This window comes from Zootoca vivipara, chromosome 7, assembly GCF_963506605.1.
Source record: "Zootoca vivipara chromosome 7, rZooViv1.1, whole genome shotgun sequence".
Classification (NCBI taxonomy): domain Eukaryota; kingdom Metazoa; phylum Chordata; class Lepidosauria; order Squamata; family Lacertidae; genus Zootoca; species Zootoca vivipara.
The window spans coordinates 80601125-80618546 of record NC_083282.1 but is presented as its reverse complement, the minus strand read 5'-3'; the positions used below and the strand labels follow the sequence as shown (position 1 = coordinate 80618546).

Sequence of the window (17422 nt, the reverse complement as noted above, 5' to 3'; positions counted from 1 at the left end):
CTTCTGAGTAAAAAATCACAAGATTGGGCCCCCACCCCACTGAGCGCTAACAGCAACTGGTGTGTGTGTGTGGGGGGGGTTCGTTTAGGGAATTTTAACCCTATCCCGCCCAGCGCCGCTGTCCCAATCAAAATGGTGCAAACTCCGCGGCGCGAAGTTTCCTTATAGAAACAAATCGGGGCGCGATGCGACACCACAGGTTACTCCGTGACATCTGCAAACTCCATTCGGGCTCCTCTTTCGCTTTTTTTTTTTTAGGTGGCGTGCCACGAGCACATCCTTGCCTCCCAATTTCTACCTGGCTCTGGAACTGACGGTGCAATCCTACGCCTACTTAGTCCGACGGAACTCAAGGGGACTTACTCCTCTGCCTAGGGCCGTCCTAATAGCACACGCTAGTTTCAGCTGTGGGCGCAAAGATCGGGGGCTCCGTCAAAACGAAGGGAAGGCCGGGATAGTGGGGGGTGGGGAAGGTGCCGAAAGACAAGGAACCCGCCGAGGGCATCCCAAGTTGTTTTAGCCTCGCGGAGGCTTCCCCGGCTGCCGTCGTCCTGCGGGAGGGAGGCGAGAGCGGGTGGGTTGGGATTTCGCCTGGAAAGTCACCTGATCCGCCCCGCAACCTGCCAGCCCCGCGCGGCTTCCCCCGAGGGCCGCCCGCCGCAGCCGGCCCCTCCCCGCGCTCTGCTCTCCTCCCCTCCCTTCCCATTGGCCCCCGAGGAGAGTCCGGCGTCCGGCGCGGCCCCGGAGGTTTATAAAATCCGCGCTCCCAGCCGTCGATGGGACCTTCTAACACCTGGAGACGGCGCGCAATACAGTATTCCTTCGCGTTTAGTGGTTATTTCTTTGTCTGTCTCTCTCTAGTTTTTTCCCTCTTGCCTGGAAGGAGTTAGATCTCTTGAAACCAGACCTCTTGAGAGCAAGCAGCCCGCCGCAACCACATCCCCGACCGACGGCCGATCGCGAAGTTCTCCCCCGAGGCTAGGTTGCGCCCAGGGAGACACTCCTCTACCCTTTCTCGGCTTCTGTGCAGATCCCCGCATCGTTGCGCAGCGCGATCCTGTGGCTTAAAACGCACGGCTGTTGGCGAGGTCGGCGCTTTCCTGCACGTTCCTCCTAGTGCTGCTACCCCGTCGGGCTAGGAGCCCGCCTCTTTTTTCCTTCCCACCTGCATTTAAATTCAACTTGCTGCATCCGAATCCCGCCGAGCTGCGCCCCCGAAGTTTTACCGGCTTCCTTCTGCGCGCGGCTTCTAAGGTTAGCTCCAGCTTGTATCCAGATCTCACCGAGCGCCGGAGGTCAGGTTAGATCCCTCCGCTGGAGAGAGACCCCGACGTGGTCGTTTGCGTCTTGATCCACGTGCGGCGAGCTCGAGTCCTTCGGGCTCCCTCCCTCGGACCATTCCCGGCATCATGAGCGCCCCCTTAAAGCGAGCCCCGCTGCTCGGCTCCCTCGTGAAGCGGCGAGGCCCTGGCAGCGCGCCCGCCCCTCCGCACCAGCAGCAGCTGCTGCCCACCTCGTCGGTGTGCGCCTTGCAGCCCAAGGAGGAGGTGCCCGTCTGCCCCAGGCAGGCGCCCCACGCGCTTTCCGCGCTGCCTGGCCCCACCAAGTGGCCTCTGATGGGCAGCCTCTTGGACATCCTTTGGAAAGGAGGCCTCAAGAGACAGCACGAGACGCTGGTGAGTAACTTCTGTGAGCCCCCACAACCAATCTTTATAGGTCCTATGGCACAAAAAACCTGGGGGTTTCCTTGAGTTCGAAATCCCTTTGGCACAGCCCAAGGCAGCCCCATAACTCAGTGCTCCAACAGAGGAAGCAACAAGTGTTTTCCTGGCCATCTTAAGTAAAAATTTGGGTCTCCAGTGGCATAGCTGGGAAGCCTTGACCTAGGGTGCTTCCAGACTACCTGCTTGTTGAGCATTCATTCTTATTTGTTTGCCGGGTGTGTGTGTGTGTCAAATACATTGTGTGAAATTGTGTTTCCCCACAATTTCCAGTGCAGCCAGTCGCTCATCACTTTTGTTATCCTTTGGGGGAAACTGATTGGTTGCACCAGACCTGAAGTTGCCAGTGTGTGATTGAATCCTGCCTGAAAATAACCATAATCTGGAAGTAATCTGGAATCCTGCCCGAAAATAGCCATAATCTGGAAGCGTCCCTTGATGGATAGACCGGGGATACAAAACATGTGGCTTGGGACCAGTTGCTGTTCTAGAGGGGAGTGATGCTGGCTTGCAGATGCTTTATCTTCCACTCGCATTGTCACCTTGGGTGAATCTCTGTAAGTGCACACTTGTATGTGCAACTTGGATCCACACTGGCTCTCCTCTTTACCCTCCCTTTCCTTCGCTCTTTGGTTGCAGGCTGATTACCACCGCAAGTTTGGCAAGATCTTCCGCATGAAACTCGGTGCTTTCGATTCGGTGCACATCGGTGCGCCCTGCTTGCTCGAGGCCCTCTACAGAAAAGAGAGTGCCTACCCGCAGCGCCTTGAGATCAAGCCCTGGAAAGCCTACCGGGACTACCGTAAAGAGGGCTACGGTCTGCTTATCCTGTGAGTTAGGATTGGATAGTGAGCGGCATGCATAGCTGGGGGCAGAGCCAGTGAGCAATGAAGAAGGGCATTCACAGCATCCTGCTGAAATCACTAAGCATCACAAAACTTCCTATGATTCTAGTGGCCTGGCATGGATTTCCAAGTGATGTTAAGAACAGGATGGTTTTCTCGAGCTTATAAATTTAGTTGGGGGAAATCCGCATTGATCAAGACTGAATCAAGCAACTACTTTAATTTGCTTAATTTGTTTTTTTGCATTTGATTAAAAGAAACCTTTTGTACCTCTCCTCAGCTATCTGTGCCATGTGTGGATGTTGTTAAATAGAAGGTTGTTCACAGAAACTAAATGCCCATTCTGGCCTATGGAGGTTTTACATTCATATTGTGAAAATAGTTCAGCATAAGCCATTTCAGAGCATCTTTTGTGTAAAATCTGGTGCACTGTCAGCATCAAGCTGCATGTTATGCTGGGAGATCTCTGACACCTCCTCTCCAAAATACTTTTTAATAATAATAATAATAATAGTAATAATAGTAATAATAATAATAGTAATAATAATAAGCTTTAGGAAAATCAACCAGTCTGGTCACAGCTCTAGGACTGGGAGAAGGGTCTGTGTCATTTTCTCTGCTGTAATATGTTTCCCCTCAGCAGAAAAAATTCTGGGAGGAAAAAAATAGATATGGCAGGTGAAGCACTTTGAGATAAAATCTTGCTAATGCCACCATCTTTCAAATCATAAGGGGAATAGAGAATGTGGGGAACATTCTGTAAAACTGATTTTGAGCGTCACTTTTGGAAACTACCCAAGAAGTGATGCTTTTAAGCATAAGGCCATTTTCACACTGTCAGATTCATCTTAGGCATTTTCTAACCTTCCTTGGCATATATTAGTGATTATCTGTAAATTGCTCAAACCTAGTATTTGCCCAAGGCACATCCAGCTAATATACTGCTTTTAGATTTCAGCCATCAGCATTTCCTGACATTTCACGTTAATCCACACACAGTGTTAACTTAAATAGAAAATGTCAGTATTTGCAGCGTGTCTGGAATTAAGTATAGTAGACATGTGTAAATGAGGATCTCCTTTAACTTCTTTCTCTTTTTCATTCACACAGAGAAGGAAAAGACTGGCAGCGAGTAAGAAGTGCATTTCAGAAGAAATTAATGAAGCCCACAGAAATTATGAAGCTGGACACCAAAATCAATGAGGTATTCATAAGGACTTGTGGTTAATTTTGTCTTCTAAGTTGCTAAAGCTTAATTCAATAGCCACTGAACACTGTAAGGCTTACTTCTCTGTAGACATGCATAGGATTAAACTGTAAAGCATCATGAAATGCAGTTTGGGTCTGATCCAGGCACAGATGTAACTGAATATTTTGAGCTACCTTGTTTGTGAATGGACTCATTTAGAAGATGAGGGAGTTAAGAAACAATCCCTGCAAAAATCTCCATTCTCTCACACACATAAATCCCTGCATGTAAAAACCTAGTACATCAAATAGAGGGCTATACTAGAACTTTCTCCCTGATGTGCCAAGTTTCTATACAGTATTCAGGGTGAGCTTTTATATGGAGTAATGCATGCAAAATGGAATCCCCCACTTTCAGTTCCAATGGTTGGGTCCAGGAAGGACTATATACTTGATTTTTATGAGTGCATGGCTCTGCTGTCACTCAGTTCCACAAGTTATGTGTCCATCTCTGCCTTTGGTATTAGCTGTGATTGGATTTAGGTAATCAGACAAATGTTGGTTGCCAAGTAATGAGATTTTGTTTGCAAATCTATAGAATACCCTTTCGGTCTTACTTGATTATTATTATTTTTAACAGCACATGACAACTGAAATAGTTGGTGCTCATGGTGGGAGCAGCACTGAACTGATTGGGTGATATTCAACTAAGTTTTACCTACTGAAATTAGTGAACCTAACGTAGCCATGTATATTAATTTCCTTGGGTCTATTCTGATTAATACTTAGTTGAACATCACCCACTAACTCCAATTTGGGGGCTGCCGGAGAAATCCCCCTTTTCTCTGTAGATGTGCACCTATGATTTTGCAGGACTCATTAAATTCCAGTTTATTTGCCTACCCCTGGGCAGAAACAAGTTAACTTGAGTTAGTTGAGACGCAACACATGGAAGCCTCTTTATCTGCTCTTGCAAACAAATCACAACAAAGATGCATTAATCATTTGCCCCTTGCTGTGAGATATTCTCCAACAGCAGCTGGTGTAAATCAACCTTTACAGACATGAGGTGGAGCTAGTGAGTTGACTAATGACACAAGAACAAAGAATTCTCAGAGTGGTCTACAAACCTATCAGTACTAACAAAATGGAGTTTTTATAAGTCTTATCTGTGGAGCTTTATTTTCAGCTTAGAAGGGGGGGGGGGAAATAACACATTCCTGTACTATGGAACATGTGTGTGTGTGTGTGTGTGTGTGTGTGTGTGCATGTATGTGCATAGCAAAAGAGTGTTTGTAAAAATAATGACCTGTGCATATTTTGCTTTTCACCAATATTCCAAATTTAATTCCCTTTTTAGGTTCTAGATGATTTTATGCATCGGATAGACACACTTTGTAACAAGAATGGAGAAATAGAAGATTTGTATTCTGAACTGAACAAATGGTCATTTGAAAGTAAGTTTCCCTTCTACTTCTCAGCCTGGGGTTAATCATAGAATCATAGAATCATAGAGTTGGAAGAGACCACAAGGGCCATCCAGTCCAACCCCCTGCCAAGCAGGAAACACCATCAAAGCATTCCTGACAGATGGCTGTCAAGCCTCTGCTTAAAGACCTCCAAAGAAGGAGACTCCACCACACTCCTTGGCAGCAAATTCCACTGCCGAACAGCTCTTACTGTCAGGAAGTTCTTCCTAATGTTTAGGTGGAATTTCCTTTCTTGTAGTTTGAATCCGTTGCTCCGTGTCCGCTTCTCTGGAGCAGGGTTGTTGTTTTACTGCCCGCCCCCACGCCACCCCACATCCAACTCAGGTGTATGCATGCGGTCTTCTTCCATGCAAACAGGACCCCCCAGGCAATCATGCTACTGCTGCAAAACAGGCAGCTGCTGGGGGGGGGGCAGGGTTTGTAGGTGCATTCCTGCTTGTGGGATGTGATACATAAGTAGCAGTCAAGTATAACATTCATTGTTTTCCTAGAGTGGACATGCAGGGGAGTGTTTGGTCCAGTCAGTTGAAAACTTCCTGTTTCCTCCTGACTGGGACATACTTCCTTTTGCATGTGACTAGAGGTGGGTGTGGCCTTACCTGTCCAGGTAACAAAAGGACAAGGCATGCAGCCACTCTTCCTCTTTTCCATCTTCCTTTCGTCATGTGAACTGCAGTGACAGCTAGTCTGCAGTCACTGGGATTATCCCCCCATATAGGGTGGATCCAAATGTACATATTTGTAACTTTAAGCCAGACATGGGCAAACTCAGCCCTCCAGCTGTTTTGGGACTACAGCTCCCATCATCCCTAGCTAACAGGACCAGTGGCCAGGGATGATGGGAATTGTAGTCTCAAAACATCTGGAGGGCCAAGTTTACCTATGCCTGCTTTAAGCCTAAAGCCCTACCTTCAGGGATCACACTGTGCTCTGCCTGGTGTAAGTAAACTTCTTTTTGTTACTTTAAATAAGGTCATGGCATCTTTATTCTTTTAAGAGGGATAAAAAGGGAACTTACCAGGGACATACAATTCAATACTGAATTGTATGATAGTGAGAGGCTTACCCAAGCCTGCAACCAGCTATCTGCTGTGCTGTGTAAAGGGGAATGCACTCTGCTAAGTAAAGGAACTTGCTGACGCAAGGTAGGAAAGATATTAATAAACAATATATCCTCTCTTGCCTTCCTGACCATTCCCACACTGCTACCCCAGTCATGTTGAACACATGAGCAGGTTCATTTGATTTCCCCCCTAGTGTTCACAGCAAAATAGGGAAAGATTCACTATATTGGAGGTAGGAAGAGCACATGAGCTTGAGTTCTGGCTGGCTGTGTAATGTCAAATGATGGTTTGGCGTTGTATCTGAAACAAACCATAGTGCAGAGTGTGGTTTAACTCTTTGGTCCTCATCCCCAAACAAAATGAACTTTGTATGTACAATTTGCTCGTCTATACCTCTAGTTGCTAGGGGCTTTCCCTTCACATCTCTTCTTCAGTTATATATAAGGATGTAAGTTATCTTCAGGCGAAGATTTGTGAGGCTTTTTTGTTTTTGCTTCTGCTATAAGATGGCCTGATGGCAGTGCTTCGATCCTAACGGCTTTCTTTTCTATGATAGGTATTTGTCTGGTACTGTACGGGAAGAGGTTTGGGCTCCTGCAGCAGGACACCGGAGATGAAGGCCTGAACTTTATCAAGGCTGTAAAAACGGTATGAAGAAATGGCACTCTGAACATTTTAGCCATTTGATGGACAGCAATGTAGGAAGTTGTCTGATGTAGCGGTGGTACATTTAACTCTAAATAGACTCTGTGCTAGCCCTCTCCCAATCTAGTGTCCCTTGTACTTCAACTCTCACCAGGTCGGCGGAATGCAAATGCGCTGGTGGAGCCAATCCAGCACTCCTGCCAGCCCATTTGCATGTCGCCATGCCCCTCCTCTTTCTGGTACGCTGCAGTAACTCAGCCAAGTGGAGGTCAGTTATGGAGCGCAGTCTTGCTGCATCAAGGTTGGGGGATGCTGGTACAGTCGAACCTCCATTTACGTAACCCAGGCATAGGCAAACTTGGCGCGCCGGATGTTTTGAGACTACAATTCCCATCATCCCTGACCACTGGTCCTGTTAGCTAGGGATGATGGGAGTTGTAGTCCCAAAACATCTGGCGGGCTGAGTTTGCCTATGCCTGACGTAACCCTCTGGTTACATAAACTTCGGGATCCGCACGCAGCAAACCCGGAAGTATTTTACCGGGTTTCACCGTGCGCGCATGCGCAGAAGCGGTCCTCAGGTTGTGGAAACCTTGGGACCTCCGGAATGGATCCTGTTCACAACCGGAGGTACCACTGTCTAAACCAACTGAAAGCAGATCTCCAGGGTTTTGGACGGGAGTCTTTTCCTACCCCTGCCTGGAAATTATGGGAACTCTGCGTGCAAAACGTGCTCTACCACTGACATCGTAGATGTTACAGTCTCTAGAAAACAGTGGTTTTCTTAAGTAATTTTTGCCATGAATGGACCACTCATGGGAATGCACAATTGAGTAAAGGGTCTTTTATATCTAGAAGGAGCATGAGTAAAGATGCTCAGGAGCTGCAGGAATTCCATTGACTCAGCCCTTCTATGCATTGCACAGAAATAGTACTTGATGCTCAGTAAGGTGGCAATGTTCTGCCTCCTCTGTTGGAGGCAGTATATGTCTCTGAATTCCATTTGCTGGGAATTGCAGGTGGGAGAGTGCTTTTGCACCCAGGGGTCCAGCTTTTAGGCTTCCTGTGGACACCTGGCTGGCCACCAAGAACAGGAAGCTGGACCAGATGGTCTTCCAGGCTATTTCAGCAGGGCTCTTGACCAGATGCCTAGCAAATGCTTAAAGCAGGACCTGGGTGTGCTATCCTCACTTGCAATTCCCAGGGATTGGTATTCCGGGACATACTAGCTCCAACAGTGAAGGCAGACCATCCAGTATCATGACTAGTAGGCATTGATACCCTTGTCCATGAATTTTATTTTATTTTTGCACCCTCTTTCAAAGCCATTCACTTCTCTGCTGCAATCACAGGTTTGATTCCTTCTCTTCTTTGTTTTAGTGCACGTTTTGTTTCATTTTAATAATGCAGTTCATCTCTTCATTGCTATTTTGCAGATGATGAGTACATTTGGGAAGATGATGGTGACTCCTGTTGAGCTCCACAAAAGCCTGAATACTAAAGTTTGGCAGGCTCACACGAAGGCGTGGGACAACATCTTTAAGACAGGTAGCTGAACACACCTCAAGGCAGTGGCGCATAGCTGCCAAGTCTCCCGTTTTTCGTGGGGAAACCCCCGGATTTTAATCTGTTTCCTGCTGTTCTCCCGAATAGGGAAAAAATCCCGGAAATCCCCCGGATTTCCTACCTGCCAGAGGCTCCATTTTGGGTGCTGGCACCGCCCAGTTTCTGGTGCCCAGACATGGGTAGCGCGGAACCGGAAGTCCGGACATGTCTGGACATGCGTAGAAGCGACTTCCACTGCCGCGCCGCTGCTGATCCCGCATTTTTCAGCAGGAGACTTGGCAGCTATGCAGTGGCGGTGTTTTGTGAAATAAGCTTTGCATCTTAAAATTTAGCAACTGTACAATTTAGCAACTGATAAAAGTTAATTTATCAATTACTCTTGATGTACATTTGAATTCTCCTCTGCGGAGCACATGGCAGCATATCTGGAGTTAGCTCATGTTATTTTTCACAACAACCCTTTGAGGTTGGTCAGACTAAAATATAGTAATTTGCCCAAGCTTCCCCATTAAGCTCCATGGCTGAACCAACAATTAAAGCCAGGTGTCCCTGGTCTGAGTTTAGTGCATTCCCTCCCCTGCCCCCCAAAAAACCTGGCTTGCCAGAGTGGCTGTTTAGCTTCTTGTTATATATGCCCACTTTAAAATATGAAGCTGAAATTGGTTATGGGGAAATATCAGGCTTGACGGATCTAATTTCTTCTTTGCTAGAACCTTGCAATCTACCAATTGGAGCCAGGTGCAAAAGAAATATACTCAAAGTAATACTCAGGAATTTGTGTTTTTTCAGTACTAGAACTGAGTAGACCTCACAGTCCTTCCACACACAAAATCACTCCTGGGTGTGAAGCATTCCTTATTTTGGTGGTATCACTTAGGATGGGGAGGAGGGCGTCGTTTTGATGCTCCCATTGTTGGGAGCCTGAGATCCTTGCTGATCTACAAGAGGCCTATCTTCTGCCTACCCCTGGCTAATTGGGTCACTCGAGTTCACCACGGAAGCCTCAAAAGCTCTGATAGAATAGACCAGTGCATTAAGCAACTTCAGATTGCTTGGCTCTCTTCTCTCAAACAGCTGGCCCTCTGTTCTTCAGGCATTTCGTAAGTGTGTGCTGCAAGCTTCCTCCGAAGGAGCTCAGAGTAGCATTTCTGTAGCCTCACAACGACCCTGTGAGGTTGGTTAAGAAGCTATGAGAGAGTGGCCTGCCTAAGATCAAACCAGAGAGTCAAATCTGGTTTTCCCATATCTAATATTCTTCCCCTTGCAGTCTTTTGGAAAGAAGAGTAGAAGGTGCAGTATTTAAAACTTCAGGCGGTGGCTAGCATGTTTGAATGATCCTCTCTATAATACAATACAATAAAAGCCTGCACATAGAAAACTCTCGTGCCAGGATAAAGGCTAGGCTTCAACCATTGTCCCCGACACCTAGTTTTCTGTGTGCAGGGAATTTCTGAAATGGGGAAACATTGCAACTTTCGAGGCCTATAAGCATTGCTTTTGTTTGCTCAGTACTTCCTCTCTTCCCTCCCACAGTGAAATGCTCTATTGACAGCAGGCTACAGAAACACTCCGCCAACCCCAGCGAGGATTTCCTCTGTGACATTTACTTTGGGAGTCAGCTCTCAAAGAAGGAGCTTTATGCTGCCATCACGGAACTCCAGATTGCTGGAGTTGAAACGGTAAATCCTAACTTGCTTGATCAGTGCCTTAACATCTGCTAAGTCTCCCCTGGTTTGTGCAAAGTTGTTTTTGATGCAACTTTTCAAAAATCTAAATACAGAAGGCCTAATGCAGGGATGGAGAACCTGTGGCCCTTCAGTTATTTTTCTGGTACTGCAGCTCCCATCAGCCTCAGCTGGTAAAGGTAACATATAGTGCAGGCATCCCCAAACTGCGGCCCTCCAGATGTTTAGGCCTACCGTACAACTCCCATGATCCCTAGCTAAGAGGACCAGTGGTCGGGGAAGATGGGAATTGTAGTCCAAAACATCTGGAGGGGCGAAGTTTGGGGATGCCTGATATAGTATGTTACTGATATCTCATTCCTGTCCTGATGTTTCTAAATGCCTTTTGTACTCCAGTGGTACCTTGGTTCTCAAATGGCTTAGTTGCTGAACAAATCTGCAAACTCTGCAAACCGGAAGTAAGTGTTTGCAGACATTTTTCAGAAGCCGAACATCCAACACACCTTCCGCTTGAGTGCAGGAAGCTCCTGCAGCCAATCGGAAGCCGCGCCTTGGCTTTTGAACAGTTTTGGGAGTCGAACAGACTTCCGGAATGGATTAAGTTCAAGAACCAAGGTTCCACTGTACTAAGAATCCAGGTGGTCTGAATAATAATAATAATATAATATTTATATACCGCTAGGCTAGGGAAGAGCTCAGTTTCGAAACAAAGAAGCCAGCTGCAGATAACACATATAAATATTCTCCCATTGTGAAAGGATTCATGTTGTTGTTGTTGTTGTTGTTGTTGTTGTTGTTGTTGTTGTTGTAGCTCCTTACTCATGTTAACGTAGCAGTCCTGAGTGAGCTCAGTCAGTGTCTCTTACCGTTTTGCAGACAGCCAACAGTCTGCTCTGGGCTCTCTACAACATCTCCTGCAACCCTCACGTCCAGGCAAAGCTGCATGAGGAAATACAGGCTGTGGTCTCCACTGAAGAGAGCCCAAATGCTGAACATCTGAAGAAGATGCCCTATTTAAAGGCGTGCCTGAAAGAATCTATGAGGTAAATTTCCCTGCCTGGTATGAAAATAAATGGTCTCTCTTTTCTTTGGCCACAGCCATTGCGAACAGGCGAAAGTGACGGGGAAGATCAGAAACCAGGAAGATCAAGTGTTTTTTTAAAGACTGGAGTAAATTTTTAATTTATTTAAAAGACCACTGTAAACAGTTAAAATCATTGGCAGGGATGTAATGACACTTGTAATGTGGAATTAACTATGGTAACCATGGATATATAACAGATGAATAATTGTATAAGATGCAAAAGTTTAATCTTAAATATGTAACCCAGGGAGGGAGGGAGGTCTGAAGGTTCAAAAGAACCTTTTATTTTAGTGTTTGAAATGGTTAACGTTTAAATGTATAAAATTGTGTAAAACCAATTAAAAATACTATTAATTTTTTAAAAATAAAATAAAGCATTTGGAACAGTTATGACTACCCCTAAAGAATCTTGGAAACTGTAGTTTGTGAAGGGCGCTGAGAGTTGTTAGGAGCACCCTTAACAAACTACAGTTCTCAGGATTCTTGGCATGATGTCATCATCTGGCTCCTGGTAGATCTGTCTTGCAATCATAGTAAAAAATGTGCTTCGTTTTTTGCTGTAGGTTAACTCCGTCTGTGCCATTTACCACTCGGACCCTGGACCAAGAAATGGTCCTTGGAGACTACGCTCTTCCTAAAGGGGTGAGTAGCATTTTCCAGCAGCAAAATTAACTTCAGATGCATTTGCAGCCCTATTCCTAAAAGCACTGGGCACCCTGATAATTTGGTGGTGGTTTCTTCTATGTGAATGTGGGGGAAATTGATCGATTCAGCAAAGGACTTCCCATGTCTAAGCTGTCGTGTACTGTGCTTTATACATGGCATGAGTGTAGAATTGCAGCTGCAAAGTCACTTTTCTAACACATCGTACTCTTGAAAGAGCTACTTTTCAGAGTGTACAGTTAAGTCACTCCAATGGAATTTGAGCAACATAAGGTGTAATCAATTATTGTGTGTGTCTAGCTGGCTTGACATGTTGCTTTGCAGTGCAGGTCAGTTTGACTTAATTTATGAAATAAGTTCCTGAGATCAAGCTTGCCTGGAAAACATACCCTCTCCAGGCTTCGCACATTTTCTTCTGACATAGCTCTTATGCCTTTAATACTGACAGGCAAAAATGCTCATCCAGACCTGCTTCACCGCTTTCCCAATCTTTTCCGCTGAATCAGAGCCAACACCAATCGAGTTTTCTCTGGATTGAAGTTTGCTCAATTCATCACTTAAAGAGCAAGTTTTCTGGGGGGAAGCCGTGGGGCAGCCGCTTGGACCCATGCTTTCTAAGCAGAGGGCAAGCTCAAGTCTGGATGAGCCTTCAGTGCAGCTCCCCCCCCCCAATGTGGAAATCTGCTGCAGCAGAAACAGCACCTGTTGAATTTCTGACTGTTCCACTATTAAAGGTATGGGCCTGAAAATTCGGGTGCAGACTGATGCCTGGTGACATCTGGATCAAATTAAGCTTTGCTCATATTGCACCTTGTTTGCTTGGTTTCTTAAAAAGCACGCTTAGCCTTTAAAACACTCACAGGCAAGAGAATATTATCTATTTTCTACTCCGAATTGGCTCTGAAGGCAATTTCACTGAAAATATTAAGGCTTCATCTGCTTTCTTCCATTTTGAAACCCCTGCCTGGAAATAAATCCCAACTTGAAGTTTGTTTGGGGATTCTTAGGGAAAAAAATTAACGTCTCCTGGCTGTTACTGCATGCTTTTCTCGCTTGCCTTGGAAGCGCAACAGCCTTTGATGCGACATTGTGGTTCTGTCAGAGAAAACAGCTTTTCTTTTTTCCATTAGCAACACAAGGCTTGATGTTCCAGAAAAACTGCACCCGGCTGACCTTCACTCCTCTCTCTCACTGCCCCATGCTGTTTTCCATGTTTACAGACAGTGTTGATGATCAACAGCCATTCTCTGGGATGCAATGAAGAATACTTCAATGACTGGAGTCAATTTAAGCCAGAGCGTTGGCTCCAGAAGAACATAAATCCTTTTGCTCATGTTCCATTCGGGATTGGGAAAAGGATGTGCATCGGGCGCCGCCTGGCAGAGCTACAGCTTCAATTAGCTCTCTGTTGGGTAAGATGTTTGCAATTACATCTTCTCACCCCCTTCAAATAGCAGTCACACGTGTGTGTGTGTGTGTGTGTGTGTGTGTAGGGATGAGTAGGTAAAAATTTACTTATGCCCCAGCCTTCATCACAAGACCCCAAGGTGTGTTCCATACATCAAATCCTATCGATTGTATCCTGCTAAGTTTCACATGGAGTAAACCCATTGAAATTATCGGACCTAAGTAAGTCGTGTGAAGTTAGCACTGAATACACCCATATAAAAGAAGTGGGTGGAACTGTTAGGTCCCCCCACTCCCCTGGGCCATGTGAACAGGTGGGAGGGGCTGCTCACCTGTCAGTCATATCGGACATCACAGCAAGGGGTTAGCAACCTAGGCTAAACTTGAGATGGATCATAGCCTTGTCATTGTGAGTAGCAAGACCGAGCCTTGACTTTGAAGCTCAATTTTTAGAGTGAGCTGGCAGGTTCCGAGGATTGTCCCTGGCTCAGACTAACCCTAGGTTACAAATTGGGATGAGTTCCTTCCCACAGGCGCTCACTATGGTCTGTCTTTGTGTTGCAGCTTATACGGAAGTATCAGATTGTAGCAACCGATGACAAGCCAGTGGAAACTCTGCACCTGGGAATCCTCATCCCCCATCGAGAAGTTCCCATTGCATTCAGAAGGCGATAAAGGTAAATGAAGCTGGAGTTCTGTGGCCAGGCTGGTCCCAGAAAATGGCATCTAAATGGACTCCCTTCTTGGCCCACTTCATATAGGGCTGCCATGTTTCAAAAAGAGAAAATCTGGACAAGTTGTTGAGCACATTTTGGGTGGGGGAGTTGTTGGACCTTTTTTTTTTTAAGTTTTGCCATACTTCCCAATTTTCCCAGACATTTTGCCAATTTCTGCCCTGACACTGCTTAGGACTGCATTATTCCGGCTATGTCTGGGAAATTCTGGACATCTGACACCCTTACGTAATTCATATACTGTATTTGAAAGTTAGCCAGTGCCTGAGTTTTACAGTGCTTCTTGAAGAGTTACAGTAGATTCATAAATGTGTTTCTGCTTTTCAGGAGACATTTGCCCAATAAGAGGTTTTTTCCTGTCTTCTCCATCTGTTCCTGAACATTGAAAACACCACCATGCCTTAATTTGCTGCATGGTTATACAGTGAAACAATGAAATGAGCAGAACTGGCTTTTCATTTAACTATCATCCTAGAGCCAGGATGGGAAACACCTGGGCGTCTGACAATACTCAAAACAGCAAGGGTTCCTGGCTGATTCTTGCTTCTGTATATTTTCAGAGCAAATTTCTGGTCCTCATTTTTGCAGAGCATTCTGGGGAAGGAAGCCAAGAGATAGCTACCATCCAGCCTACGTTTCAAAAGTGTGCACAAACCATGTTAACCACATGAGCCATGATAAATTTTTCGATATGGCTTGTGCATGATCTACCTCTAAATACCATCAGTGGACTAGTAAGATAATTGATTACTTTGACTGGAGAATATCTAAATGTTCTTTCCTCTCTTCCCCTCTCCCTCAGATACTTTTTGAAGGAAGACAGTTGCTTGAGTGCTGCCTTTTCTGAAGACAACCCCCTTAAATGCTTGACACCCAACCTCCTTCAGCAACCAGGGGCTAAGCATGTTTTGACCCATGTGCTGTTGATGGAGAGAGATCAAGGAGCGTCTGAAGTTAGCTTTGACCTTGCTTTGGGGGAAGACCTGTCAAACCATGCAGCTAAGTAATCTTTTGAATTCTCCAGTGAAAACCGACAAGGACCAGCCTTTATTTTAAAAGGTGCAAACTGAGAAAACAGCAAAAAGACTGGCGTGAGACAATGGATCTTTTCATGCAGCCCTGACAAAAATCCATTTCTGTTCACCTGCCCGTGTGAAATCTTCTGGTCGTGGCTCAGTACATCCTTCCTGTTAGATGTTTTTAGGATCAACTGGCCAAGGGTGGATGAAATGATCAGTGAGTTCAGTGCTGAGGTGTAGGGAGAGGAGAATTTTGCTGTTTCTCCCATCCTGCAGGAATTGTGTAGGTTTTCTGAGGATTTCTGTCTGCTGCAGGTCTCGTTCAGCATACCTCCTTTTACAAAAGGATTCTTGTGATAAGGAGAAAGAAGCACTCCAAGAGGCTCCTGGAGGTTATATATACAGTATATATTTTTATATATATTTACAAAGGGGAGGAAAACTGCACATTTTCCTTTATATATCTATTAAAACTCAGCCTTGCTGCAGTAGCCGTGAAACCTTTACCATTACATGATTTTGATAAAACCAACACAGTACCAAACCTCTGCTGATGGTTCACACTGCAGAAAATGTGGGCTGATTCAGGCCAGCTCTGCCTGGAAAATCCCCATAGGCTCTACATAGTTCTTCATGCTGATGAACAGACCATTACAGGGAATCCTTCTGATGTGCTTCTGATGCTCTAGAGAACAACTTGACAGGACTGATGGGGTGTGCACAGGTCTACCGAACTGCTGCTGTTTTTTTAAAAATGCACTTGCTCACTTCAGAGTTTGTACATATGGGTTGAAGAGAATAATTCAATACAGTCAGGCCTGCATAAGGCGTGACTCACCAAGTCACACACAGCACCCCAGTAATGTATTGGAACCTACCAGGGGCTGCCTAGAATGCTTTGGGGCGTTTTTGTGTGTGTAAATGTGGGTAATGTGTGAAGCACCTTGGCTGCTGAAATAAGTGGCTGGTGGGTGTTTCACTTTTTTCACGCAGTGCATGAATGAATGAACTCACAAAAATTTGCTGCTGCAAGGCGATGTGATGGGCTGTAGTTTGGATGGCTCTGAAATGGGATTGGACATTGTCTTCTGTATGGTTGTACGTAGCCTCCCGAGTTCAGAGGCACAATTGCTTCCCAATACCAGCTGCCGGGAGCTACGATAGGTGAGGAAGATCCCTTTCCACAACTTGTTTGTTAGACAGTGTGGGGAACAAGTTGCTGCTCTACATGGACCATTGCTCTGATGCTCTTGTATTCAACTTGGAGAGGCGCAGAGACACACTTCAGCATCATGATCTGCAGTAGCATATGAGCATTATTTGTTCATGTTTTCACCCATTCCTGAATAATATACGCACAGCTTCCTTGTGGTGGTGTTGGAGGGGTTTTTTTACATGAATTTTTGTGTTTTTTATATTTTAAATAAACATTTTTTTATATAACAAAGATCCCTGTACACTTTGGAGAACTGTCAACAGATGCTGATTTATTGTACAGAGTTGCTATTTTTTTCAGTGTTTGGAATTTCTCTTGTTGATACCGTAGCACACACTTTTTTGTAATAAAAAAAGAATTTCCAGATATGATGCCTCTGCTTGTATTGAACACGTCGTCCAGTATCGTTCTAGAAGGTCACCTGCATTCTTTGTGAGTTGCTCATCATATTTTGCCAGCAGCTCAGAAGGGGGGGAAATCCTTTTGCATAGTACATAACATTACTGGTTAGTGGATAGATGCCACTAAACCACTTGCCACTCCATATTTTATGGCCAAAATGAGGGAAGCTGCCTGGAGCAATTTTGCAGTTGCTGTATGCCAAGTCAATCTCTTGCTCTCTCTAGTATTGACAAGCTTCGCAAAATCCAGACAGAGGTATTCATAGCCCTGCTACCTGAGATAATTATAACGAGATATATACATCCATAATTTTATTTGCATGCCACCTTTCCGCAGTTCAAACCGTGCTCAAGGCAGCTTACAACATGAAAAAATACAAAACAGCATGGTTGTAAACAATAAATAAAACATTAAAATTACACAACCAAACTGTGCGATTTCCACATAAATCACAACAAGATCTATCAAAGATACAAAAATTAATATCAATAATTGAACTACCTGCACTGCCCCAACAATCCCTACACAACACCCCAGCCCAAGAGTGTTCAGCAGCCTCAGCTTTTGTAGTTGGAGTCAGTCCAGGCTCACACTCCCAGCCAGGTGGAAAAAGGCCTGCAAGGCAGGGAGCAGGTGTCCCAGCCAACATACCATGATTGAAACCAGCAACTTGTGCATGCAAAGCACATGCTC

General features: G+C 45.4%; 1 protein-coding gene across 1 annotated transcript; it reads left to right on the top strand.

The window, feature by feature from the left end:
* The first annotated feature begins 852 nt into the window (after positions 1-852).
* On the top strand, positions 853-16695 carry LOC118089322 (1,25-dihydroxyvitamin D(3) 24-hydroxylase, mitochondrial). The gene is made up of 12 exons (XM_035123887.2): positions 853-1676; positions 2361-2551; positions 3677-3770; positions 5115-5211; positions 6865-6956; positions 8390-8501; positions 10053-10198; positions 11081-11247; positions 11852-11930; positions 13172-13363; positions 13923-14035; positions 14895-16695. Exons 1-11 carry the CDS (start codon positions 1410-1412, stop codon positions 14031-14033), a joined length of 1548 nt encoding a protein of 515 aa, XP_034979778.2. The 5' UTR covers positions 853-1409; the 3' UTR covers positions 14034-14035; positions 14895-16695.
* The last annotated feature ends 727 nt before the right edge of the window (positions 16696-17422 follow it).

Bases quoted from the DNA above. Each gene is read 5' to 3' on its own strand.
- LOC118089322 (XM_035123887.2), top strand. From the start codon at position 1,410: ATGAGCGCCCCCTTAAAGCGAGCCCCGCTGCTCGGCTCCCTCGTGAAG. The intron at 3,771-5,114 runs GTATTCATAAGG...TTCCCTTTTTAG, and splicing joins TGGACACCAAAATCAATGAG to GTTCTAGATGATTTTATGCA. The intron at 8,502-10,052 runs GTAGCTGAACAC...TCCCTCCCACAG, and splicing joins GGACAACATCTTTAAGACAG to TGAAATGCTCTATTGACAGC.